The sequence below is a fragment of the Phodopus roborovskii genome, unplaced genomic scaffold (genome assembly GCF_943737965.1).
Source record: "Phodopus roborovskii unplaced genomic scaffold, PHOROB, whole genome shotgun sequence".
Classification (NCBI taxonomy): Eukaryota; Metazoa; Chordata; class Mammalia; order Rodentia; family Cricetidae; genus Phodopus; species Phodopus roborovskii.
Genome location: NW_026126407.1, coordinates 25,683,840 through 25,711,136, shown reverse-complemented (window position 1 = coordinate 25,711,136; position 27,297 = coordinate 25,683,840). Strand labels below are relative to the sequence as shown.

At 37.5% G+C, this 27,297-nt stretch overlaps 1 protein-coding gene across 15 annotated transcripts in view; it reads left to right on the top strand.

Moving 5' to 3' along the window:
- The window catches only part of Rapgef6 (Rap guanine nucleotide exchange factor 6), a 173,455-nt gene that overhangs the window by 38,781 nt on the left and 107,377 nt on the right, over positions 1-27,297 (top strand). For 10 of the 15 annotated variants that reach the window (XM_051180669.1, XM_051180665.1, XM_051180664.1 and 7 more), the window contains 2 exons: positions 2,340-2,409; positions 15,394-15,537. The exons of 2 other annotated variants lie outside the window; for them this stretch is intronic. In XM_051180669.1, the coding sequence (XP_051036626.1) occupies positions 2,340-2,409; positions 15,394-15,537 (214 nt within the window). The remainder of the gene's footprint in view (positions 1-2,339; positions 2,410-15,393; positions 15,538-27,297) is intronic. 3 more of the 15 variants (XM_051180677.1, XM_051180678.1, XM_051180668.1) reach the window with 2 other exon arrangements.

Genomic DNA, 27,297 nt, shown 5'->3' with positions numbered 1-27,297 from the left:
CCCTACCACACTGAATGTACTTTAACTTTTGTTACAAAAGCAGTTGGAACATGTCTGTTCTTTTTGGCCTGTTTCCTTGAGTTGGTCCAGTGCTTCATCATCTGAAATACCATTGTGTCATGGAGTTTGATAATGTAGATACTCCAGATTTGTTTTCCACCTTTGCTTCAGAGTAGGTTCTTGACATTTCTATGTAAATCTTTGGATTGTGTGTAGGTCTTTGAAATTAACTTCCTGGGACTTTTTATTTGTTGTTGCACTGAATCTATATAATTTGGAGAGAATGGCTGTTGTTTATTAATTTAATGTCAGACATTGCACATTTTATGTAGTTGGATCCCATTTCAATTAGTAATAGGAATTATTCAAACCGATATTCTAGCTATCTAAAACAGGTTTGATTATTTTGAGCCTTTTAACTTTGTGAGATCCAATCCAGCACTTTCTTAGGACTCTAATGTCATTATCTAAAAATGCATTTCTGAAGATGATCCTAAATGTCCATGCATTGGCTGTGTGCTTTTTCAATTGGCTCTTTTTTCTCAAATACACACTGTATACACTCTGATTCTGTGTAATACTCAGCTTCAGACTCAAGGACCTTTCCAGCATGTCTCGTGTGTGTGTGTGGGGGGGGTATGGGGTGTGTGGGGTGTGTGTGTGTGTGTGTGTGTGTCCGTCCGTCCGTCCGTCCGTCCGTCCACTTCTTCCTTCCCTCCACTTGTCCAGTTCAGTAGCTGCTTTTTACGAGATTACCTGTAGGAAGGATGGTAAGCTAAGCATTTCACAGAGTCAGCTTTGCTGCTGCTGTCTTTTAGAGATACGCCCCCTGTCCTGCCTATCTTCTAGTGTCTGGGAAGTTATTACACATATTTTTTTATAGTTTTTCTTTTGTTGTATTTTCATTTAAGAGTGTATATACAGTTCTGTGTTACATGAACTTTCTCTGCCCTCTGAGTGCTTGGATTAGAGGCATGTGCCACCAGGCCATGCTGCTTTCGTTGAATTTTGATTAGGATTTGTTGTAAATTATTTGTAACAAATCTTAATATGCTGAAAAATCATTTAATTACAATTTTGAGCCTTTTAAAAGTATATGCTACTTGTCACTATATATTTAAGCCCTAGTTCCAGTTCATTGATACAATTTTCCTTACAAATGACTTTGTATTTATTTTTTTAGAAACCTTCAATTTTTTAAATTATTAGTATCTTTCACCTTCCCATATAGTTACTTAATTTAGAAGCAATATTTTACTTAGATCTATATTTTTATTTCATATGTATGAACATACCACTTGCATGTGTGTACATGGTGCCAGTGGAGATCACAAAAGTGTCAAATCCCCTAGTACCAGAGTTGTAGAAGGTTGTGAACCATGTGGATGTTGGGGACCAAACTCAGTTTCTCTGCAAAAGTAGAAAGTGCTTTTAGCCTAGAGACAGGAGAGAAGTCCTAAGTCCCTGTTTGAACTTGACAGATTTACATGACCCCACCTGGATGGCATAGCCCTACATGTGGAATAGGGGTGGGGGGATGGAAGGGAGGGTAGTTAGGGTACATGTGAGGGGGGAAAGAGGGAGGGAGGGGAAACTGGGATCGACATGTAAAATTAAAAAATAAGATTAAAAATAAATAAAGAAAATAAAGTGCTTTTTACCACTGAGTAAGTAAGTAAGTAAGTAAGTAAGTAAGCTCCTTACTTACATATTTTTATGGTTGATCGTGGTACTATATTAGAGTGTTCTCAACTTTAAGTATACTCTGTACAGTTAATGTTTCTGTCTCATGTGTTTGACAGGTTCTTCTGTTTCTTTTAATGTATTTTTAAAGCGTAGTTTTTCTTTATTAGTCACTAGTTTTGATTTGCTTAGAAATCTTTCTCAGATGAAACATATGGAGTACTTCTGTTAATATGGTCTTGCTTAAGGATTTTTCAGAAATAGATGGCTGGCAACACTTTTTTAAAAGAAAATACACCATTTTGTCAGTCTGCATTTCCTTATTTACTAAGATGTTTTTTTCTTTGTTGTCTAATAGTTAAAACATTATGTAATTATCTTAAGTGGTTTTAATTTAGTCTTGGATAAGTGTGTAGAATTTGAGATTAGGCAATAATGGGACAAAGTTAACAAAGAAATTTTAGAAACATTTTTATACAGAATTATGTTGAAATTTGTTAATTATTTGAGCAATTAAGAGGAACTCTCGTGTGTGTGTGTTTAGTTAGAAATCTCAAGAAGATCAGAATTTTCTTAATGTCTCAGAGTTTTTGTTTTTGTTCATTTTGAAATATGTTATAACTTCTGCTAAAGAAATTGTTTTTCTGTTTTTGTAGTTTTGGTAAGCAGTTTGGAGGCAAAAGAGGATGTGATTGTCTTGTATTAGAACCTTCAGAAATGATTGTGGTAAGATGATGAATTGTTTTTTTTTTTTTTTGTTTTTTGTTTTTTGTTTTTTGATATGCTTCAGTTTCAACCCTAAATGTAGTAGGCTTTTGATATCCAAGGCAGTTCCCTTTTCATAACCTGTGACAATGTTCATAGTATCAAAACCATATACCAGCTTTATGTATTCTTGTCTATAAAATTCCTTGATCCTTGAAATAATGTACAATATGATGATAGAGATAACATGTCCCAAATTTGGCAACTTTCTTTACCTGGTCCAACAGAAAATTAAAATACGAGGTGTGTGTGTGTGTGTGTGTGTGTGTGTGTGTGTGTGTGTGTGTGTGTGTGTCTGTTTCTGTGTCTGTCTGTCTGTCTGTCTTTTTGTTGGATGTCTTTAAAGGATTATCTTTTTTTCAAGTGATTTCTCCTTTGTCATTGATGTAGTCAAAAAAAGACCCAAGTAAGAAATGGTTTTGTTCTAATTCTTATGCCCTTTAATAATTTGAGATGATCTTTCATTTAGGCTTGTGTTCAATGATTAATTTTTTGATTTTTCTATAAAAAACCTAGATAGTTGCTATAGCTTTAGAAAATCGGGTTTTTTAAAAGATTTCTTTTGTGTATGATTGTTTTTCTTGCATGTATATAAATGAACCACGTGTGTGCAGTGTCCACAGAAGTCAGAAGAGGGTATTGAGTGCCCTAGAACTATAGGTACAGATGGTTGTGAGCTACCATAGTATAATGTCTGTATAGTAAGTACATGTTCTGCCAATGTCCTTACATTCAGTTTTGTTTGAGGCATGGACTTTTATTTTACTTTAAGCATTGAATATTTGGAATACTAAATGGGGCATGAAAATTCCTTCTTTAAATGTATGTATTTAAAGAATATGACAAGAATACTACCCAGGCTGAATGAGAATTTCTTAGATTAGTACATTTCCCATTTTTCATGTTTGAAAAGTAATGGTGCTAGAACGGCAGAGGTCTTGCAGTCAGTGTACTTTAATTCTTAGTGTACATAGAAGCTGTATAGCATGTCTTTAAGAAAAAGTGAAAAAATCATCTTTTGCTACAGTCTCTTCTTACATTAGCTGCACTAAACCTGGAATTGTTATCCTCTTCTTTAAATGGAGTTTGGCTGTTGGTTGTGTCTAGTTCTTCTAGAACCCCTCAATGAAATGTATTTCAGCCTAACATATGCACATATCTGTGTTCTTTTCTCTACATAGATACCTGTCTAAAAACGATGAGTTTACTAAGAGTTAGAATTTGTTGGCTTATATTACCCTGTATCTGTTAATTTACTCATAAAATTGTTTAAGCATTGGGTTGGTGAGATGTTCATCAGGTAAAGAAAAGAGGAAAAGGAGAAAAAGGACTAGTGTGGGGAAATAAGAAACAAATATTACTGGCCTGAATACTAACATGCAAATGTATGTTAACATACACCTGTCGTCGTCGTTGTCATAGTAGTAGTGTTTTTGGTCTTTGTTTTTTTTTTGTGTGTTTTTGTTTCACTTTGGTTTTTTTGGTGGGGAAGGGAGGTGTGCTGTGCTTGTGGTTGTTTTGGTTTTGCTAGACAGTTTATCTGTGTAACAGTCCAACTCATGCTGTAGACCAGGCTGGCCTCAAACTCACAGAGATCCACCTGCCTCTGCTTCCCAAGTGCTGGGATTAAAGGCATGTGCCACCACTACTGGCACAAATACATATATTTTTAAGAGGAAAATTATTAGCTAGAATTTTAATGTATACATGTGGTAAATGTACATTTTTAAAAATATTTGTCAATGGATTTTCCTTCCATACCTCTTTATCCATCTTTCTTAAGAAACATTACCTGACAAGGCAAAGGAAGTATTTAAGAGAATTTAAAATAACCCAGGAGCCAGATCAAGAACATTCCCATTGTCCAAACCTAGGATATTTGGGAATCCAAATAAAATTTTATAATAATGCTACCTTTATATACCATACAAGAAGTTAAAATCTTGACAACACAAATAAATGAAGAAGGGAGGTGAGATAGCTTTCCTTCTTGGTAGAATGCCAACCGGCAAATAGGAAACACTTGGTTTAAAATTGGTAAAACTAGGGAGGCTACTTAGGTCATGTCAGAGGATGCCCCTAGAATAGTAGTTATTGTTACTGCTGTCACATATGCACAAACTGATGGTGTATTATCCATATTGTAATAATGCTGAATAGAACAAAAGGCATTTCTGGGATGTATTCTTGCTCAGTATTCATACATAAACCAAACTATCCCAAATTACTAGACAAATTAGCGGACATTCTGCAAATTGACCAGAATGTACTCAATAAATATCTCAATGAAAAGAAATAAAATAGAACACCCATGGAACCGTTCTAAAAGGCAAAATTGTGGCATCTAAAAAAAATATTGCTTGATTTTTCTGTTGACTATTAGACAGTGGAAAATTATAAATCATGTTAACAATGTGAGTGCAGGTAAGATATTGTTTTGATAACTCTGCTCTGCTAATATGAAATAGTTCTAGGCATTAGAAAATGCATGTTGAAACATTTTATGATAGAAAATTTCCCTCCAGTTATTTCTCAAATACTACAGGGAAAGCTAGTGTATATAAAATGTCAACAAAAATGACATCAAAATATACATTCCATTTTTAAATTTCAGAACCAGTTTTGTTGACTCAGCAGTGTTTAAAATGTTTTATTAATTATATAGAAAATAATCCAAAATTTCAGAATTCTTTAAAATGTTGAGAATTCTTTGAGATATTTGATTTAGGGATGATTGGAAATACCTGTGGGCCAAACACTTTTTTTTCTGTTTTGGGACAGGTCACTGTAGCTCTGACTAGCCAGTTACCTTATTCATTAAATATGTTAGCCTCGTTGATATCTTTCAAAGAGATCTTGTTGCCCAAGGCATGGTGGCACATGGCTGTAGTCCCAACACTCATGAGAGTGAGGCAGGGGAACTGCTGAGCATTCAAGGACAATGTGGGCTACAACAAAACCCTGACTCAAAATCGAGAGAAACAAAAGTAACTTTTAAGAGGCTTTGAGTCTATCATCTGGAGTCCATTTAATTACAGTTACAAATAATTCTTCCACTACTCCCCCCCCACAGGAATTTTAGGGTTGAGATTATACTTTAAAAGATTCTGTTCATGATTTTATTGTTTTTTCTTTTTTTAATTTTAGCTTTTAAATGCAGTTTCTTTCAGGTAGGAAGATAAGGACAACCACTTAATGACCTGTCTCTCCAATACGTTCTTGTGATTAAATCAATTTTTTCCTAAGAGTATGGGTAGTTGCACCAGTGGCATAACTTGAAGTCTGCATCCAAACTTGAAAGTAATGATAAAGAAAGGATTTTATTTTCAGGTTCTCATTAGCATTGGAAAGCATCTTTTGAAAAATTGGGAGTCTTTGTCTTTGCTGGGAGTGTGAGGTGCTGCCACCACTTTAGAAAAGTGGTTTGACAGTTGCATAAACAGTTAAAAATAGTTACCATATTAACCCATTAATTTGACCCCAACACACAAATCCAAGAGAGGTAAATGTCTATATAACATCTTGTACAGTGACATGTATGTACATTATCCACAATTCCCTAAAATAGAAGTAGCACAAATATCTATAACCTGAATAAACTTTGTCCAGTGTCCATAAGAAGGAATACTATTCTGCCTTATATAGTGAGCTATCAGTAACTGCCACAAAATGAATAAACTGGAAGTACTGTTAAGTATAAGGCCAGACACACAAAGCCACCAATTACATAACTTCATTTACATAAAATACCTGCTGTACGACTGCAGATGTTGCCACATTCTTTTAATCCCAGAACTCTGGAGACATTGGCAGGAAGATCTCTATGAGTACTAAGTTAGGCTGGTCTATTCACATAGTGAGTTTAAGGCCAGCCAGGGCTATATAGTGAAATTCAATTCTGTCTGTTTTTCCCTCCCTCCCCTCTCGTGTGCGTGTGTGTGTGTGTGTGTGTGTGTGTGTGTGTGTGTGTGTGTGTGTGTGTGTGTGTTTTATAATAGGGAAAAATTAAGATTAGTGGCTATGAACCTTTTTTTAATGGTCATTGATGCATTTCCTTTTTTTAAAAAAATATTAACCTTTATTTTATAGTATATAGTTAAATCCTACAAAGGAAACCACTAGAAAAAAAAAAAAAATACAGTACTTCTGAGTACCAAGAGAACTTTTTTAAACCAGTGAACACAGAATTCAAATTTCAAGGCTAGAGAGATGGCTCAACAGTTAAGAACACTTCTTCTTGCAGAGGACCCAGGTTTGATGCCCAGCACTGACATTGTGCCTCACAACTACCTGTAACTCCTGATTCCCTCTTCTGACTTCCACAGGCGCAATCACCAGGAATGCACATGTTACACATACATACAAGCAAGCAAAACATCCATACACATAGACTAAAATAAATAAGTAAATCTTAAAGAGTCTGCATTTCAGAGAAATAAATGTAAGAAATGCACATAATATCATAAGGCTGAAATTGAAATCAAAATATTAGTCATAATAATCTGGCTTTGTCTACCTCTTAGGACCATGTGTTTTAATAAAGTGATGAACATGTAGCAAGTATTATGTTATATGCCCCATAAATAAATGTAATTCTTGCATGAATTTGAAATTAACAAATAAAAAATTTTATGAAGAAATTAAGACTGATCAGTTGTAGCCATGTTGTCTTTATTGAGCATCCTTAGGCTTCTTCACACAAAAAGTGGGAACTAGAGATTCCCAATTGAATCTCTTCTTCCCTCTACCCGGTTACAAATTATTTGAAATACTGTCGGTGGAACTCTTTAGTAAGGTGTTTTGGGTTTTAGCTACTTGGTTCAGCTTTATGGGAAACCTTATCAAACACAGTGGCTAGCAGTAATATTCTCATAACCGATCTCTATTCTGTGAACTCCTGTGTGTTGGTTGGGAAATCTTAACACATACAGCCATGAAATGTGATGAGGAGAGTTTGTTGAAGTAAGGCAAAAGGTCTGGATTTCTTTGTTTATAAGGGATCCATCTTCATTCTGAGTTTGTCAAAGAGAGAAATGCCACGATGTAGTAGCAGGAAAGAATAACAGAATGATCACTGGCCAGCTTTGACTATAGAGCCAGAACTGAGCAGTATGGAAGACTGCTGCAGAAATAGGCCACTTCTTGTTCAGCCTGGCTGTGCCTTTGCATGGTACTATTGTGACAGGGTGTGGAGTTACACATGGTGTACACTTCCTTTTTCTCCTCCTGTTGCTCAAGTTGTAATATCCTATATTACCATTGTGTGCCAGGAAACAGCTTAAGAAGGGCAAAATGCTTTCAGCCTTGACAGTTGTCAGCATTTCTTCAAGTCTGTAAAGTGGACAGGTGATGCAGATAAAACAAATGTATTCTCTGCTGGAAAACCTAGAAAAGTGAGGAGGCAGAAACTGCAGAGCATCAGGCTGTTGTCAAGATGGAGTAGAGGGTTCAGATGACATGCTAGATCATAATAAAGGTGGCATGTGACTAGCTAAAGTTGATGAAGATAGAGTGAAGAGCCGAGAGATGGGATTCTGAAATCTTACCTTGTTATTTCTTCACCTACACATTTATATAAGATCAGAATTATAAACCCCCTAAATAAGTATTGTTGAAGTAAAACTAAGATTATGGTAAATAGTGTTTTCCTACTAATTAGATACATGCCTCTGGGAATTGATAGCTTATAGCATATATAGAACAGATGTGTGTTAAAACTGATTTCTAATAGTGTTAATAATTTTGTCAAAATCCTGAGATTGAAGTTTTTGAAGGATTTGTTGTAGTGATTTACGCTTTTTCTTTCTTGGTCTTTTAATATAATTTACTTGCCTAGATTTTTCTAATATTAAACTTCCCCTTATGTCCTAAAAGAAAATTTAACATAAGCTATTGGTTAAACATAATTCCTACAGTCTGAAACTGTTATGGATAATACTGGTTCTCAGCCTGATGAGGTTTAGAGGAAAGAAACTTCTGGTCCATTCTGTGAGGAATTTTCAAGATTAAGTTAATTGAGGTGGGAAGGAAAACCTTAAATATGGACAGCGCCACCCTATGTCCTCTGGTCCAGGATTGACTAAAAGGAGAAAGGGGGCTGAGCAACAGCATCCATCTTTCTTTCCTAGTTGGTGGATGCCATGTAGCAGCTTCTTGCTCTCTGCCCTCCTCATTTGCTTACCTTGATGGATTGTGTTTTCAAGGTGTAGGACAGAATAAAGGCCCTCCTTCCCTCCCTCCCTCCCTCCCTCCCTTCCTTCCTTCCTTCCTTCCTTAGGTTGGCTTTTTTTCTGGTATGTTGTAGAAGCAACATGACAAGTAACTAATGAGTCAGATTTGAAATCAAGTTTAGGGTTCTGTTTTCTTTGTGATACTTCAGCCTTTAATTTTTTTCTATATTCAAGACTATATGAGCCTTAATCTGTTGCCTCATTTCTTGTTTTTAATTTTTAAATTTTTTTCTTACTTTACATATCCATCCCAGTTCCTTCTCCCTCCCCTCCTCCCGTTCTCCCCACAGAACTCCCCTCTAGTCCATCCCCAATCCACTCCCCAGGGAGGATGAGGCCTTCTATGAGGGATCATCAAAGTCTGGCAAATCATTTGGGGGTAGGGCCTAGGTCCTCCCTCGTGTCTCAGCTAAGGGAGTATCCTTCCATTTCCATAGGGAAATGGGCTACTGAAGTCCGTTCCTGCACTAGGAATACATCCTGGTTCCATTGTCAGAGGTACCATACACTTCCCAGGCCTCCTAACTGAGAACCATGTTCAGGGGGTCTGGGTAGGTCTATCTGGGGTCCATGAGCTCCCCCTTGTTCATGTCAGCTGTTTCTGTGGGTTTCTCCAGCCTGGTCTTGACCCCTTTGCTTATCACTCTTCCCTCTCTGCAACTGGATTCCAGGAGTTCGGCTTAGTGTTTAGCTGTGGGTGTCTGCTTCTGCTTACATCAGCTACAGGATGAAGGCTCTACGATGGCATATAAGGTAGTCACCAAGCTCATCAGGGAAGGGCATTTATGGTAGCCTCTCCACTATTGCTTAGATTGTTAGCGTAGATCTCTGGATATTTCCCTAGTTCCAGATTTTTCTTTAAACCTATAATGGCTCCCTCTATTATGGTATCTCTTTTCTTGTTCTTTTCTGTTCTTCCCCTGACACAATTTTCCTGCTCTCTCTCCCCTCCTCTTCTCCCCTTCTCTTTCTCCTAACTTCTCCTCACCCCCCCCCACTCCCACCCTCCACCTGCTTCCAGTTTGCTCCTGTCCCTTTTCCCTGTCTATGAAGGACCATATATGTCTCTCTTAGGGTCCTCTTTGTTTCCTAGCTTCTCTAGAGGTGTGGATTGTAGGCTAGTGATCCTTTGCTCTATGTCTAAAATCTGTGTATGAATGAATACATATACATACCATGTTTGTCTTTTTGTGACTGGGTTCCCTCACTCAGAATGGTTTCTTCTAGTTCCATCCATTTGCCTGCAGATTTCAAGAGTCTATTGTTTTTTTGTTTTTTTCCTGCTGAGTAGTACTCCATTGTGCAAATGTGCCACATTTTATCTATTATTCAGTTGAGAGGCATCTACATTGCTTATAGTTTTTGGCTAATACAAATAATGCTGCTATGAACATAGTTGAACAGATGTCTTCCTTTCATGAATGTGTTTTGGTTTTTTGTTTTTGTTTTGTTTTGTTTTTTTTGTATATACCTAAGAGTGGAATTGCTGGATCTTGTGGTAGACTGATTCCCATGTTCCTGAGGAACCACCATACTGATTTCCAAAGTGGCTGTACAACTTTGCACTCCCACCAGCAGTGGAAGAGTGTACCCTCTTTAGCATAAACTGTCATTGGTGTTTTCTATCTTAGCCATTCTGACTGGAGTAAGGTGGTATCTCAGAGTTGTTTTGATTTGCATTTCCCTGATGGTTAAGGATGTTGAGCACCTTAAGTGTCTTTTAGACATTTTAGATTCCTCTATTGAGAGTTCTCTATTTAGTTCTGTATCCCACTTTTAATTGGATTATTTGGTATTTGGTGACTAGCTTCTTGAGTTCTTTGTGTATTTTGGAGATCAGTCCTCTATCAGATGTGGGGTTGGTGAAGATCTTTTCCCATTCTGTGAGCTGCTGTTTTGTCTTGTTGACTGTGTTCTTTCCCTTACAGAAGCCTTCTCAGTTACAGGAGGCCCCATTTATTGTTGATCTCAGTAGTCTGTGCTACTGGTGTTATGTTTATGAAGTAGACTCTTACTAATTGAAAGGTACCTCCCACTTTCTCTTCTAAGAGGTTCAGTGTGACTGGATTTATGTTGAGGTCTTTGATCCATTTGGACTTAAGTTTCGTGCATGGTGATAGATAAGGATCTGTCTGCTATCTTCTACATGCCAGCATTCAGTTATGCCAGCACCATTTGTTGAAGATGCTTTCTTTTTTCTGTGGTATAATTTTAGCTGCTTTGTCAAAAATCAGGTGTTCATAGTTGTGTGGGTTAATATCAGAGTTTTCAATTTGATTCTTTGGTCTAAGTACCTATTTTTTGTGCCAACACCAAGCTGTTTTCAGGACTATAACTCTATAGTAGACCTTGAAGTCTACTATAGAGTTGTTTTTCCATATAAAGTTGAGTACTGTCTTTTCAAGGTTTATGAAGAATTGTGTTGGGATTTTGATTGGGATTGCATTGAATCTGTAGATTGCTTTTGGCAAGATTGCCATTTTTACTGTGTTGATCCTGGCTATCTATGAGCATGGGAGATCTTTCCATTTTCTGGCATCTTCTTCAATTTTTTCTTGAAAGACTCCTTGCTATGCAGATCTTGCACTTGTTTGGTTAGCATTACCCCAAGATATTTTATGTTTTTGAGGCTATTGTAAAGGGTGATGTTTCTGATTTTTTTTTTCTTTTTTCTCAGCCCCTTTATCGTCTGTATATAGTAGGGCTACTGATTTTTTTTTTTTTTTTTTTTTTTTTTTTTTTGAGTTAATCTTGTATCCTGCCATTTTGCTGGAGGTGTTTATCAGCTGTAGAAGTTCCTTGGTAGAGTTTTTCAAGTCACTTATGTAAACTATCATAGAGAAAATTGGATTTCTTCCTTTCCAATTTGTATCCCCTCGATCTCCTTTTGTTGTCTTATTGCTCTAGCTAGAACTTCAAGTACAATATTGAACAATATTGAAGAAATACAGAGAGAGTGGACAAACTTGTCTTGTTCCTGATTTTAGAGGAATCACATTAAGTTTCTCTCCATTTAGTTTGATGTTGGCTGTTGGTTTACTGTATATTATGTTTAGGCTCCAAAGCAATACAGAGAAACCCTAGCGAGAGAGAGAGAGAGAGAGAGAGAGAGAGAGAGAGAGAGAGCGCTGAGCAAGCCACAAGGAGCTAGCTAGCCTTGTTTCACATTCCTCATTCCTCTGCTCTCTGCTTCATGTCTCCAGGTTTCTTTTGCTTTTTTGTTTTTGTAGTTGTTGTTGTTTTGTTTTTGTTTTTCATGACAGGGTTTCTCTGTGGCTTTGCAGACTGTCCTGGAACTAGCTCACACTAAAGCGGGCACCACCACTGCCTGGCTTTAATGTGTTTTTCCAAGGCTGAAAGGAGGGCAGGCTCCTGATGGTCCACGGTGGCAGGGTGGGGCCACTCAAGCAAAGGACTTTGGGGGATGGGGTCAAGATGTAGAGCCCACCCAGGAAGTTCCAAGGAATGGATGGGGAGGGGGTTGGACCTGAGCTGGCCTCAGACTCACCTCAAGTAGAGGGTGTAGGGGGGCCAAGGGTCAGGTGAGAGCAGGCTGCATATGGTCCTGTGTGGAGAGGCCGGTCCACTGTGAGCAGAGCTGATTATGTTATGAGTAGGTTTTTCCTGCCAGCCTGGGCCCACTGCCATGCCAGCCCCAAATATCATACTAAGATGCTGTATTAGATATAAATGTTGTTGGCCAGTTACTTGTTTCTTATTGGCTAGCTCTGTCTTAAATATTAACCCCTTTCTATTAATCTAAGTACTTCCATGTGGTCTTATCTGACCGTAGAGAGAAAGACCGGGGTAATACCCTGTTGGTTCTCCATCTTGGATCTCCTTAAGGAGAGGGTGGGGCTGTTGTGCCTGAACTGGCCAAATACTAGCCTCAAGCAAAAGGCACAGCAGGACCAAGCCTGAGAGGAAGGCAGGCTCTGCATGGTCCACCATGCCAGGGTGGGACCACTCCCTGTTTACTCATTTCTGTATTTGGTTTGAGATTTATTTTTTACTTAGAAAAACTTCCATTTGTGTTCTTTGCTATCACTGATAGGCTTGGATTTGTCTTAGTGGTAATCACATTTTTCCCATTTTTTTTTTTTTCCTCTCTTCTCATTGCTATTGTTCTATAGTAAATTATCTTTTTGTATCCTTGCTGACATCCTGCTCCCTTAGAAATGGTGTTTGGGCCTTTCTTTTGATGTTATTTCCATCTATTTTTAATTTCTATTTAAAATTACCAGAAGCTGAGCCTGGCATGATAATGCACACTTCTAATCCCAGCACTCAGGAGACCCAAGGAAGGAAATATCAAGAATTCAAAGCCATCTCAGTCTGTTTAGTGAGATCTTGCCTCCATAAATAGAAAAAAGTCTGAAGCTAGGTAGCCACACTTATAAGACTTAATATTAGAATCCAAGCAAAGAGGAATAGAGAAGCTAAAGAGATACAACCAAAAGGGCACATCCTCATGACCTTCTTCCTCCAACTAGGCATCCTTTCTAACTTTTACTACCTCCCAGGAATGTTACCATGTTCTTACATATCAGAGAACTTAACTGTCAATTGGGTCAGAAACCTCATGCTGTATTAAGTGTTGTCTCTGGAAATACCTACACTGTTCCAGGTGGTCATTTTTTTGATCCCCTGTGTAATTCTTCCCCCTTTTTATGGTTTGTATTTTTGAAACAGGGTTTCTCTGTGTAACATCCCTGGCTGTTCTGAAACTCACTCTGTAGACCAGGCTGTTCTCACAGAGATCCACCTGTCTCTGCCTCCCAAGTGCTGGGGTTAAAGGTGTTTGCCACCACCTTCTGACACCCTGTGTGATTCTTAATCTATTCAGGTTGACAATCAGAATTAACCATCAGTCATAGGTGTAGTAGACCAACATGTTGGCAGGGAAGGAATAGGCTTTTAGGCATGACTCTATGTATAAATACCTGAAAGAGTGGCTTCTGAGATCTGCCTTCATGGTTGCTAGCATGTGACATGCCCAAATGAGGAATATTGCAAGGTCAAGGCCAGTTATAGATACAGAATAAGAACTTGCCTTAGACAAAACAGACAAACAGTTTTCAGGAAATGGGAGTACAGGTGGCTTTGAATATCAGGTATAAGAGTTTAAATTTAATCAGGCAAGAGAGATGACTCTGGTAAAAAGCAGCTACTGCTCTTCAGAGGACCCAAGTTCAGTTCCCAGCACCCACATGGCAGCTCACAACAATGTATAACTCCAGTTCCAGGACATCCAGTCTCCTCTTCTGGCCTCTGCAGACTCAAGGCACAGATATACATGCAGGCAAAACATCCATACACATAAATTGATTTTTTAAATTTGAATTGATATAGTAAACATTAGCAGTTCATTATCAAATTAGGAGACCTAACATAATGATTTACCTAACATAATGATTTATCTTAGTAGTTTGTCTGACTACTGGATGAAATTGGAAAACTTGTCTAAAGCAGCAGGATCATTATTGATATATTCTCAGGCTGAAGTGATTAAAACTCAAATTTTGGGTGGTAATGTTGGTGTTGAAAGGAAGGACCTTGGGAGAGGAACATAGTCAAACAGAATTGACGTCCTGAGAAATGGATCTGAGGTTTGGAAGATAAGCATGGGAGCTAGAAATTGTTTGTTGACTGAACTATTGAATTTAGTGCCTACAGCATATTTTGTGATAGCAGAGAGATGTGACAATAGCAGGGAAAATACCAGTAGGAAAAAAAAAAACAAATTATTTCTGAAATATTAAAGTTTAGTATAAAGTACAATTTAGAACTTCCAATGTACATTTTTAAGAATATTTAAATTTGGGGGTGGGGGGCTAAAGAGAATGCTCTTGCAGAGGACTCAGTGTCAGTTCCCAGCACCCACATAGGGCAGCTCACAGCCACCCCTAATTCCAGCTCCAGTGGCCTCTTCTGGCCTCCTCCTTAGGCACCTGCACATGTCTGGTATTGACTTACACAGACACATACACATGAGTGAAAAATAAACCTTTTAAAAATATTACTGGTTTTTACAATAATGATATACTCTATGATTGGATAGCATTCTTGTGTTTTGCAAATAGATAGTCCTGCCAGCTCAACTTTAGTAAGGGTCACTCTGTGAGCTGGAAAGGTATCAGTCCTTGGAAGTTTCATTTTGTTTTTTACCTAGAGATGGTAATACTTGAAGATAGTGTTGTAGAGGAAAACATATAAATGCATGTCCATTTTAAGCCATCTCCATAATTGTTAGATTTTTGGGGTTTTTTTTTTTTTTAAGTTGCTTTCCTTACTCTGTTGTAATTTTGTTTTGCTTTTCACTAGTTCACTAAAATAATAGCTGTGATTGTTTGCTAAGTAAAATAAGTGCATAATCAAGCAGTTTGTAATTAGACTAACATCCAAGTTATAATTGTTGAATGTGTAGGTGTAGTTAGCAGCCTTCATTTCTGGTAACAGTCTTTACTTAGCGGATATATGTTTATGTGCTCGAGACAGACAGTTTCCTGGAAGGAAATTGTGGTCTCTGGTTCTTTATAAAAACATGGTCTTTAATCTCTTTCAACTCAGAACATTGCCTTGTGCAGACTGTTTCTTCAGGCACTTTCTTGGTAGAAGTCAATGAAGCTTCCTTATGAGCCTGTTAAGACTTCATAAACTGTCAGTGAGATGGAAAAATTGGTTATTTAATCAGGAATGTGAACATGTATTTCAGGTAGAAAATTCCAAAGATAATGAAGATAGTATTTTACAAAGAGAAATTCCTGCTAGACAGTCTCGACGAAGGTTTCGGAAAATTAACTGTAAAGGAGAACGCCAAACCATAACTGATGGAGTGGATGTTAATAACTACCTTTCTGTGAGTATAATCTGGCTAATTCATGGATCCTTGATTTTCACTAAAATATCTTTAGTTTACATGATTTTTGTCTCTATGTAAAGGTTAAGGTAATATAAATGTACAATTTACTTGACATTGGATTGATTAGAAATCTTATCTGGGGAACTTGGCTTTAGCTTTATTAGTTTAAATAATTAACCAAAGTAAGTATTTGCTGAAGCTTCTTATATATACTTGTGAATTTCCTGCCTTTATAGTGTCTGAATAACATGCAGATTGAGTCTGAGAATCAGGCAGTAGACTTCCTAATGTGATAGAAGGCATACAAAAAGAAAACTGTGACAGTTCTTACCTTGGTCTGAGGAGCTATTAGTGACACATAAACCAGGTGCTAGTGTAGAAATATATGTTAAAGTTACATCTTCACAGACAAATACTTTAAAAGAAGCAAATGAAACATTGGGCTTTGTAAAAGCCAGAGAAAGGAAGCTGCTACTTCAGAAGTCTTTTAACTCTGTTGTGGCAGGTAACACCTATTTAGACTGAGAAGTGGTTAAATTAAGAAATAAAAATAATTTGAGGAAAAATAGGTTCATGTGCATTCTTAAGGGAAGATTCCATAATTATGTCTTCCAAGGAGTCAGCATCATAGTTTGGGAAATTTTAAGTTGCCCCACAGCTTTCCCCCATTGGTGTGTATTTAAATGACATTAGAGTGCTGTGATAGTTGGTTGCAGAAAAATTGGCGAGAGTCTATTCTTTTGGTTGTCAGGACAGAAATGCTCTCATTCTGTGGCAGGGTAGAAGATAGGGAAGTGGTTTACTAGAATGAGAATGGGATTGAAAAAAAATTTAAAGATTGTTACATTTGCTTAATTTCATTAATTGAAAATGTTGTTTGTAAACATAAACAAAACATTACAACAAATACCTCAGACATACAAAGTAATTGTTTCTTTTTAAATATATAGTTGATTTTTCTGTTATTAGTTAAACTGTCTTTTTTTTTGGTGTATTATACAGTGTGTGTATTATACATTTTTTTAGACTTAAAAATGTTTTGTGAATTTTAAAAACTTGTTATATATTCTCAACATCTTTGAATGCTGTTGTATTTTCTTTATATTCTGAGTGGGGGCATAGTGCTCCAGTATATCAGTATGCTATAACTGATTAATTTCAATCTCAGTATTTAGTTTGTTTGTTTGTTTATGTTTTTTCAAGATAGGGTTTCTTTGTATTGCTTTGGAGTCTGTCCTGGCACTCACTCTGTAGACCAGGCTGGCCTCAAACTTACAGAGATCTGCCTGCCTCTGCCTCCCGAGTGCTGGGATTAAAGGCATGTACCACCAACGCCTGGCCTGGTCATGTGTATTTTTTACACACTATATTAATGGTATTCAGTGTCCAATTGTCACTGCATACATTGCACAATGATCAAATCCAGCCTTATATCTCCATCAATACTCTTCCTAACCTCTTCTTAATCACCTTTTTATGTTCAGATTGACTGTTGTGTTCATATTTCTGCATGGGTTATGAGGGTGCATCCTCCTGTGGGTATCCCTATGGAAGCTAGAAGTCATCTTTAAATATTGCCCTCTGTTGCTCTGTGCTTGACTTTTTTAGATAAGAGCCTCTCAGTGAACCTAGAATTCACCATTTTGATTAAATTTGGCTAGCCAATGAAATCCTGAAAGCTGAGTTTCTGTATGTATGTATCTGTATCATTACCTTTATGGTTGGTAGGGAATCCAATGCGGCTCCTATGTGTGCTCTGCCCAATGAACCGTCCCTGCTGTCTCAAATTGTCTTTGCCTTAGCTGCTCCATAAGAGAGAGAATAACTTGTCTTTCTGTGTCTTCTTTGTCCACTTAAGGTAATTCAGTTCCATCCATCTTGCTTCGATGGACGGATTTAGCCTTCTTTATGACTAGATACTACTGAATTTTGTGCATATATGATAATTTTGTCTTTATTTATTCACTAGTGGGTACCCTCAAAATGGGTTGCTTACTTACACAGATCTGTTTTTGAATTGTTTTAGACAGGATATTGTTGTGTAACTTGGGTTGGCTTTGAATTGTGATACACACAAATACTGAGATAAAAGGGAAACCAGCACACCCAACTTAGCTCTTTGAGCCACTGCTGTACTGTCTTCCATAATGGTTCTTCTAATTACAACTCATCTATAGAGTATAAGAATGTATTTTAATTTCCCTGTCAGTGTTTTGTGTTTTTTCTTTTGTCAGTCTTTTTAACAGTTGGTTGCCTAGATGGCTCTGACGATACCTCATCACAGTTTTGATTTGTTGATATATTATTATGTATATTATGATATAGATGTCTTAAGATTACATTTATTGGCCATTGTATTTCCACCTTTTGAAAAGTGTTCTTTTCATATTTGCCTTTTGGTTTTTCAAGACAAGAATTTTCTCTGTGTAACAGTCCTGGCTGTCATGGAACTGCCTTTGTAGATCAGGCTGGCCTCCAACTCACAGAGCTCTATCTGGCTCTGCTTCCTGAGTGCTAGGATTAAAGGTGTGTGCTGCCACCACCTGCCTATTTGCCCATTTTTTTCAGTGGGATTACATGGGGGCTTTTTTACTGTTTCTGAGTTTGTTATATATTATAGATATTAATCTTAATGATGAATAATAGTTGGAATTTTTTATATTCTCTTCACTTTATTTTCTTTATTATATAGAAGCTTTTAGTTGTTGTTATTTCTGTTCCTGTTATTGGTGTTTTCTTTTTGGCTTTTATTCAAACACTGCCCATATTCAGCATTGAAGTGTGTCCTCTGAAATTTTTCAAGTAGTTTGAGAGATATCTTTGGTCTCTTGTGCAAGGTTAGAGATATGCATATATGTTTTCCTGGCAATGTTTGTTTTTCTCTTCCTTTTTTTCCTTTTTTATTTATTTTAATTAAAAAAGTCTTATTTTACATACCAATCTCAGTTCCCTCTCCCTCCTGTCCTCCTATGCTCCCCCCACCCCTCCCCACCCTACTCCCCAGGGAGGGTGAGGTCTCTTATGGAGGATCATCAAAGTCTGTCACATCATTTGGGGCAGGGCCTAGGTCCTCCCCTGGGTATCTAGGCTGAGACGGTATCCCTCCAAAGGGAATGGGTTCCCAAAGTCCATTTGTGCACTAGGGATAAATACTGGTTCCACTGCCAGAGGCCCCATAGACTGCCCTGACCTCCTAACAAACACCCACGTTCAGGGAGTCTGGTTCAGTCCAATGCTGGTTCCCCAGCTGTCCGACTGGGATCCGTGTGCTCCTACTTGCTCAGGTCACCTCTTTCTGTGGATTTCCCCAGCATGGTCTTGACCCCTCCTGGCAATATTTATTAAAGGGCTGTCCTTTTTCCAGTGGTTTCAGCATTTCATTGGGAATCTATTGACCATAGATGTCTGGATTTTTTTCAGAGAGTGATTGTCTGTTCTGTTGATCTACATATATGTTCTTATGCTAGTACTAAAATTTTCAGTTTACTGTTATTTAATACTGTGTTTGAAGTCAGGTTCTTATTTTCTATATTCTTTTTGACTATTTGAGGTCATCTGTGCTTGATTTGAGGTCATCTCCTTGATTTGTGAAGAGTATCACTTCTGGTTTGAAATGAATTGCATCAAACCTGCAAGTTGCTTTGGATGATATGAGTATTAACAGTATTTGATTATGTTTCTCCCTGCTTATATTCTGTTTCCACTCAGCTATCTCACTTCCTGCCTGTTCATACAGACCTCCAGACCGCTATGGTTAGCTAGTGGCAAGCTCCATTCTCTGACCTTCAGGTGGGCTTTATTTGTACACGCAAGATATCACCACAGAGTATATTGGACCCAGGGCCAAGCACATGCTAAGTGGGTGCTCTGCTACTGAATATACTCAGTCCTTCATCATTTTGATTATCCTTCGTCCATTTCTTTTCCTGGTATTGATCTGTATGGTTTACTGTATAATAAGATTGTATTGCTTTAGCTTTTTTGTTTTTTCTCTTCTGAGTTTTATGCTGATGGTGGTGATGTTTCACTCTTCCACGGTGTTCCTGAGTATTTTTTCTGAGGCTTGTCTTATGATAACTTTTTTTTTTTTGGCCTTGATTTCTTAAGAACAGCTGTGCTGGGACTAATATTCTCAATTGTCAGCTCCTCTTTTTTGGTAATTGAAGTTTGCCATGCTATCCTGGGCTGACCTGTAAAAATTCTGAGAAGTCTGTGTTGTCCTAATAAGGTGTTATTCAGTGTGATGTAGCACTGTTTTGTTACAGTTTGTAGAATCCTGTTTCTTACTGTTTAGACAAATATAAAATGGCATAATGAAGATATTTTCTGATGATATCTGTTTAGAATCCTAAAGACCTTCTTGTGCTTGGTGTCCTTATGTTCTAAAAATTTTTTTGAGCAAAAAATGCCCCTGGTTCGATTTCCAGCACCCATGTGGTATATCAGAACTATCCGTAACTCCAATTCCAGAGTTTCTAATATCCTCTTCTGATCTCCCCGGACACCAGGCGGGCACACATGTGTACAAGAACACACATGGCACACAGGCATACATGCAGACAGAACACACACACACATACAACCTTTAAAAAATAAAATAAAAATTTAACTGGCCAACTGGTCTCACCTGCTTGGTCGCTGGTGGGGAATGCACCAGAGTAGTGGAAGTGCACCAGGAGCTGGTCAAGGCCCTGCTACCCTTCACCTGGAGGTGAAGCTCTGTAGTAAGCCTACATGGTTCTCTGACTGGAGTGGCCTATGCCCGTAACTCTGTTTTTATATGAGACACTTCTACAATAAAATTATTTGAAAACACCCTTGAAATTTTTTTAAACTTTTTTTTTTAACATTCTTTTGATTGTTTTGTTTTAAGAAAGCATCTCACTGTATTGCCCAGGCTCATCTCAAACTGTTGGGCTCAAGAGATTTTCCTAGCTCAGCATCCCTAGTAGCTAGAACTATAAACACATAACTGCATGCCTAGTCCACAACATGGTTCTTCATTGGTTCATAATACTTATTATAGCAAAGTATCATTCTTTGTTCATTGAACTCTTAATACTTGGTCATTAAACTTAATGTTTCTTGTTTTCTAAAATGAATTCTTATGAAATATCATTTTGAATAAGTATACTAGTATGTTAATTACTCTAGAAAAAGTTATAAGACATAGTACTGCCAAATCAAAGGGTCTTTATACCATTTGTCTCTTACAGTGAATTAAAGAGTACATATAATGTCTATGTGTGCACGTGCATTGGTACCTACGTATTTGTGGATTGCTTATATATTTTAGTCTCAACTTTAATATGTTCTTTCCCCAGATTTTTGTTTGTTTTGGGTGTCATGTCATAAGACACAGAATAATCTGTATTTCCTCTTGAGGTCTGTGGTTCACACTTGAGTCATTTGCTTTTAACCTTCATGTGTGCTGAAGAAAGTCGTCTTTATATGTTTTGGTTTTCATAAGTGGACTAGATGAAGCAGTTGATCCTCAGGATTTTCCCTGGCAATCAATCACTCTTTTAAGTGACATTATAGTGTGTAGTGGCTTAGACAGGTGCCTGGTTTGATAATTTCTCTCCTGTGTGCAATCAGGAATTTGGTATATCATGAGGAGAACTTAGTTGATCCACTGAGACAAACTTGATGATTAGCAGTGAGACTAGGTTAGAAAAGGATTTTTACCAGAGTTTACTTGTGTGATATCTTGAATAATTCATTTTTTCTTAGAAAGGATGTATTTCAGGCAATTTAGAAAATGCTATAGTGACACTCTTCATGAAAATGTGAACTCGTCCAGCCTTTACAGAAATCAATATGACAGTTACTCAAAATTCAAAGTAGGTCTGCCATATGAGCCAGCTGCTGGGTATTGCCCTGAAGAACTCCCAAGTCAGCATGAGGTACTTACACACCAGTCCTTATTGCAGCACTAGTAAAAATAGGTGCAAAATCAGCTTAGTGTTTAACAGTCGAGAAAGGGTGAGGGAAGGGTAGTGTGTATGCACAATGGAATGAGAGAGCTGGACAGATGGCTCCATGATAAAGTGCTTCCCTTGTAAACATGACAACCTGAGTTCCATCCCTAGAGCCCACATTTTAAAAGGCTGATGTGGTAGTCCAAGCTTGTAACCCCAGCAGTGAGGAGGTAGAAACAGGCAGATTCTGGTCTCTAGGGCTCCCTGGCTACCCTACTTAGCAAGTTTCAAGCCAGTGAAAGATTTTTAAAACAGGTAGACAGCACCTAAGAACAATATCTGAGGTTATCTTGTGACTACCACATATATATGACACACACCATATAACATTTGCATGCACACACACACATACGAATGAAAATTTGCAGAAAAACGAATATAAGTGGAGAATCATACTAAGTAAATTAAGCCAGTCACAGACAAACACATTTTATCTCATTTGTGTTTGTTGGATTTATATGATTAAAATAGAAGTGAAATTGTCTAGGGGAACAAAGACAAATGGGGAGATAAGAAAAGTAGCATTAAAGAAAAAAAAAAACACAAAAGAAATGTGCTCAACATACACTATGTTGTTGGGTTATTTGTTTTGGATTGGTTTGGTTTTTGAGACAAGGTCTCTCTGTGTAGCCTTGGCTGTCCTGAAATCCACTCTCTAGACCAGGCTGGCCTTAAACTCAGAGATCCACCTACTTTTGTCTCCCAAATGCTGGGGCTAAAGGCATGTGCCAACATGCCTGACATTGTTGCTTCTTTGAAAGAAAAAAAAAAAACTCATCTGAATAGTCATAAGGTTGCAAGTTTTAAAAAAGGAAAAATGTGGTAATAGTTCTGTGAATGCATTTACAAAAGACTGGTTGTATAGCATAGCCATTGTAAAGTCTTTTATCTCCCTTTGACTTGCTGTCAGCAACTCAGAGGAAAAAAATTTCAGAACTACTACTACTTCTCCTTCTCCTCCTCCTCCTTGTTGAGTCTTTGTTTGCTGTGTAGCTCTGGCTGGCCTGGAACTTGTTATATGTATACTAGGATGATTATAAACTCAGAGAAGTCCATCCACCTGCATTTTGATAGGCTGCTTCTTTCAATTTGCAAACCCATCATCAATTTCTTCTTGCTAGGGTGCTAAAGGCATAGTTTTTAAAGATGTACAGAATATTTTACCACTATTTTCTTTGTCACACTTAATATTTAATTCATATCCTGTACCTCATTTTTATGAGTATTTTGTGTAGATTTTTAGTTTCTCTAACTGAATACTTAGAATAATTGCAAAAGAACTAGAAATACAGCTTAGTGTTAAAGTGCTTGCTTAGCATCCACTGAGGCCCTGGATTTAATAATTTAACATTTGCATACATATGCATGGGTCCACACACACAAAACAATAACTGAAAAAATGGCTTATTTAGCTGGGCATTGGTGGCACAAGCCTCAGGAAGCACATCGGTGGCACAATCCCAGAGCTCAGGAAGCAGAGGCAAGCGGATTTCTGTGAGTTCGAAGCCAGCTTGGTCTACAGAGCGAGTTCCAGGACAGGTTCCAAAACAATACAGAGAAACCCTGCGTCAAAAAAAAAAAATTCTTATTCATTTGGAATATTTTAGAGCTTATTAACTTTACAAATTTGTTTTATTGTGATTTTTTTTTAAGATTCATTTATTTTATGTATATGGTGCTCTATCTACACATAGCGCTTACATGCCAGGAGAAGAGTGCATCAGATCTCATAATAGATGGTTGTGGTTGCTGGGAATTGAACTCAGGACCTCTGGAAGAGTTGCCAGTGTTCTTAATTACTGAGCCATCACTCCAGCCACTATTGTGATGTTTTAATGCCTGCATAAATATACTGTGATCATATTCATTCTTCCCAATGACAGTCATAATCTCAATGTGAAATATTTTAATGTAAAAAGAGTGTACATGATTGAGTACAGCACCTTACACTTTGCTAGGCAAGCACTTCACAGCTGCACTACATACTCATTCTTTATCTTACATTTGAGACAGAGTCTTAAAAGCTGCCCAAGCTGTGCTTAAACTCAGCCTGTAGCCAGGTCAGGGTTAAAACTTGCATTCTCGGCCTCCCAAGCAGCTGTGATTATGGCCTAAGTCTTTAGGACTCACTCTAGTAATAATTATCTTTAAAACCTCAGTCTTTGTAACAGTTTATGTATCTTTTTAACTTTATTGAGCTGTAAGTAGTACATGACTCATACTTGAAGTGCACAATTTGATATTATACACAGGCTCTTATAGCAGTCAGCATGATCAAAATAAACTTTTCTATCACTCCCAAGTGCTTCTTTATTTCCCTTTGTAATCCATCCTTTCCTAAATCCCTGTCTTTCAGCAGCCACTTGTCTGCTTTCTCTCAGTATTGATTAGTTTTATTCTCTAAAACTTTATACAGCTTCAAGTTACATTATTCTTTGTGTCTATCATCTTATACTTGTTTCAGTCATTATGAGATGCATCCATATTATGTGTTTTATTATCCTCCACTTTTTTTTTTCTGAGTAATACTCCATTGTTTCTGTATGCTACAGTTTGTTTCATTTTTACCCATTGGTAAGTGTTTGATTGTTTCCTTTGGGGACAGTTATGAACATTTGTGTATGCATCTTTGTTGATACGTTTATTTTCAGTTTCTTTAAGTTAATACTTAGGAGAAAGTGATTAGATTATATGTTAAATGTTATGTTTAACATTTAAAACAAAACCAAGAACCTGTTCTCTATGATGCCTGTAGTCCCTCCCATTCTTTGTATTCTTTCCCATTGTCCAAGAAGAAAAAGTAACTTGTTCCTCCTCCTCAGCAGCACGTGATACTGACAGATTTCTGATATGGTCAGATTTTACTAGCACTGTTTAGAAAATCTAATACGTACACTGTGGTTTTAAGATTTTAAAATTCCTATTGCCATGAGATCGTCATCATGTTTTCACACTTTAAAACATATCTGTATGTTGTTATATCTTCTCAGTCCATGGACTTTTGAGGACCTTTGTATTTAGTATTTATAAATAGCACAAAGACATTTGCTGGGCATTGGTGGCTAACATCTTTAATCCCAGAACTCAGGAGGCAGAGACAGATAAATCTCCATGAGTTCAAGGCCAGTCTGGTCTATAGAGCGAGTTCCAGGACAGGCTCCAAAGCTACACTGAGAAACTTTGCCTGATGTTTGAGGGGTGATGTTATTGGAAAATATTTAGTGAGTAAAATCTGTAATTCAGCCATGTAGAGAGAGTCCTGCATCTGGATGAGCCAGCTGCCTACAGCCCTTCCTCCACTAACTGAATGAAGCATGGGTCATCTAAATGTTTCATGCTTTGATTGCTTTGCCTCCATAGTAGTGGTGCTGGCATCTTGCCTGCCTGTTTACTGGGCTTTTGTAGAGGTACTTGGAACCTAAGTGCTTACCTGTTGCCTAATTCTTGCTACCTGGAGATATTTTCCATCAATTGCTCATTTAAAATGTGCCCCTATTTCAGTTTCTCTGTGTCATTGCTCTAAGTGCTCACAGCTGTTTTGTTGTGACAGATCTTGTTATATAACTCGGGTTATTTTTGAACCCATGATCCTCCTGCCTCATCCATGTGCCACCCCTGCCTTGATTTTCTTCATAGGACTGTTATATCATCACCCAAGCTCATTGTACAAACTTTTCATTTAAATTGGGGATGTTTTTTTTTAAGCTGAAGAAGTATTATATAATTTTTTTATTGAGACAAATGTACTTTAGTCATTATTGTATTTGATTTTAAACCATGCTCTAAACTGGCTCCCTACTGCTACCTCTCTTCTCCATATTCTCCTGCTTCCTGCTCACAACTGATCTATTCATTTTGCTTTGTAAGCTCTAGTTGGAGCACTAACCGTGTCCTTGTTTTAAATTCTTAATTCTTTTTGTGGTTTACCACAATCTGTCAGAGAAGTTGCAGTGCTCCCAGCACATGAGGACACGCATAGTCTAGACCAGTCTGTCCAATAGAACTTGCTGTGATGGTGCTGGTGCCATATGTTGGTGCTGCCCAGATTGGAAGTAGCCACCCATGTGTGGTCCCTGAGCACTTAAAGTGTGGCTAATGTAACTTGGTGTCTAAAGTTTTAACTTTATTTAGTTTTGAATAAATATAAGTAACTAAATAGATATGTAGTAGCTAGTAGCTCCCAAATTGAATAGCATCAGTCCTGGTCTCTCCAGTTTTGTATTTACTTTTTATGTATCTCCTATGTTTTGACCATGTCAAATTGTTAGTCTTTTAAAAGGTCATGTTTTTATATAAATATCGTATAGGATTCGTTTTACTTTAAATCTCCCTTTATTCTTTGTTATTTTTACCTAAAACCTAGTAATTTCCAAGACTCGATTCCATATCCTTTTTTTTGTAAAGGATAGGAATGCACCTGTGCTTTTAGAACATTACATCAAATGTGTATGCTTACTCTTTATTTACATTATATTGCTCTTGACTTAAAAATGAGAGCATCATTGTATCCTCAGAGTGATTTGCCTGTCTCAGTAACAGCGCCTTTTCTTGGATAAGTTTTATTATCTTTAGTCAAGTTTTGTGAGCTTTATTTTGTACTGGATGCTTTTTGATTTCTGGGTTTTGGTGATGGCATTATAATTCTGGGGGTGTTGGTATGTTTAGATTAATAACTTACAGGTTTATTAAAGGACTTTGCCTAACATCTGGTATTCTGTAAAACACTCGGCATTGCAAACACTTTCCTAAATACATTAAAGTATATGAAGTTAAGTAAGCTAACAAATGAGAATGAAATGAGAATAAGTACAGGTTAGCTTGACGTTAGTGTATACAATGATCTCACTGCTCTTGCTAAATACAGTATGGCAGTAGCTTCTTTATTTGCAGACACAGCCTTTCCACTCATTTTTTGTATTTTTTAGTTCAAACTGAGTCCTAAATGTTTATAGACATCCCTTATTTGCTGTGAATGGCTTAGTGTCATTCATTTCAGAAGATCCTTTGCAGAAATATTGGTTTAAGCCTGTTTCTGCATTGCCATCATTTGGATGCATGTCTTTCTCCAAATTTATTGCCTTCTCATCTTATTGTAAATATCACTATGACCTTTTGCAGTTTGAGGTGTGCCAGCAAAACAGTACAAACTCTTCTTTGCCTTTCCCCATTTCACAGGTAGAAGACTAATTTAAGATGTTCGCAAACTCAAGAGTAGGAAATACTTGAGTTTGGTGCCATGGCTCAGCCAGGTAAAGGTGCTTGGCACCAAGCCTGATGACCTGAATTCAGTCAGCTGTATCCACATGATGGAAGGGGAGAGCAAACTGTGAAGGGGTTAGAGAGATAGTAAAGACCTGGGCTTGGCTCCCAGCATGCATATGGTGGCTCACAACTGTCCATAGCTCCAGATCCAGAGAATCTGATGTATTCTCCTGGTTTCCAAGGATACCATGCATGCACATGATACACATACGTATATCCAGGCAAAATATTCATGCACATAATATTAAATCTTTCTAAACACATTTAAAAAATGTTTTTAGAATACTTCTTGAGCTTCAGTTCTTGGCAGATAGTGCACAGGGTAAGTTTCCAAACAGATGAGTTCAGTCCCAGGTCAGAAGAAGAAAAAATGGGATCTATAACGTGCTACTCAGAGGAGTGTGCTCTCTAAAACTTGTGGATTATGTATTACTGGAATTTTCAGTTCATTGTTTTCAGACTGCATTTGTCCTTGGTAGTTAAAAGCACAGTGATAAACCTTGGCTGGGTGTGG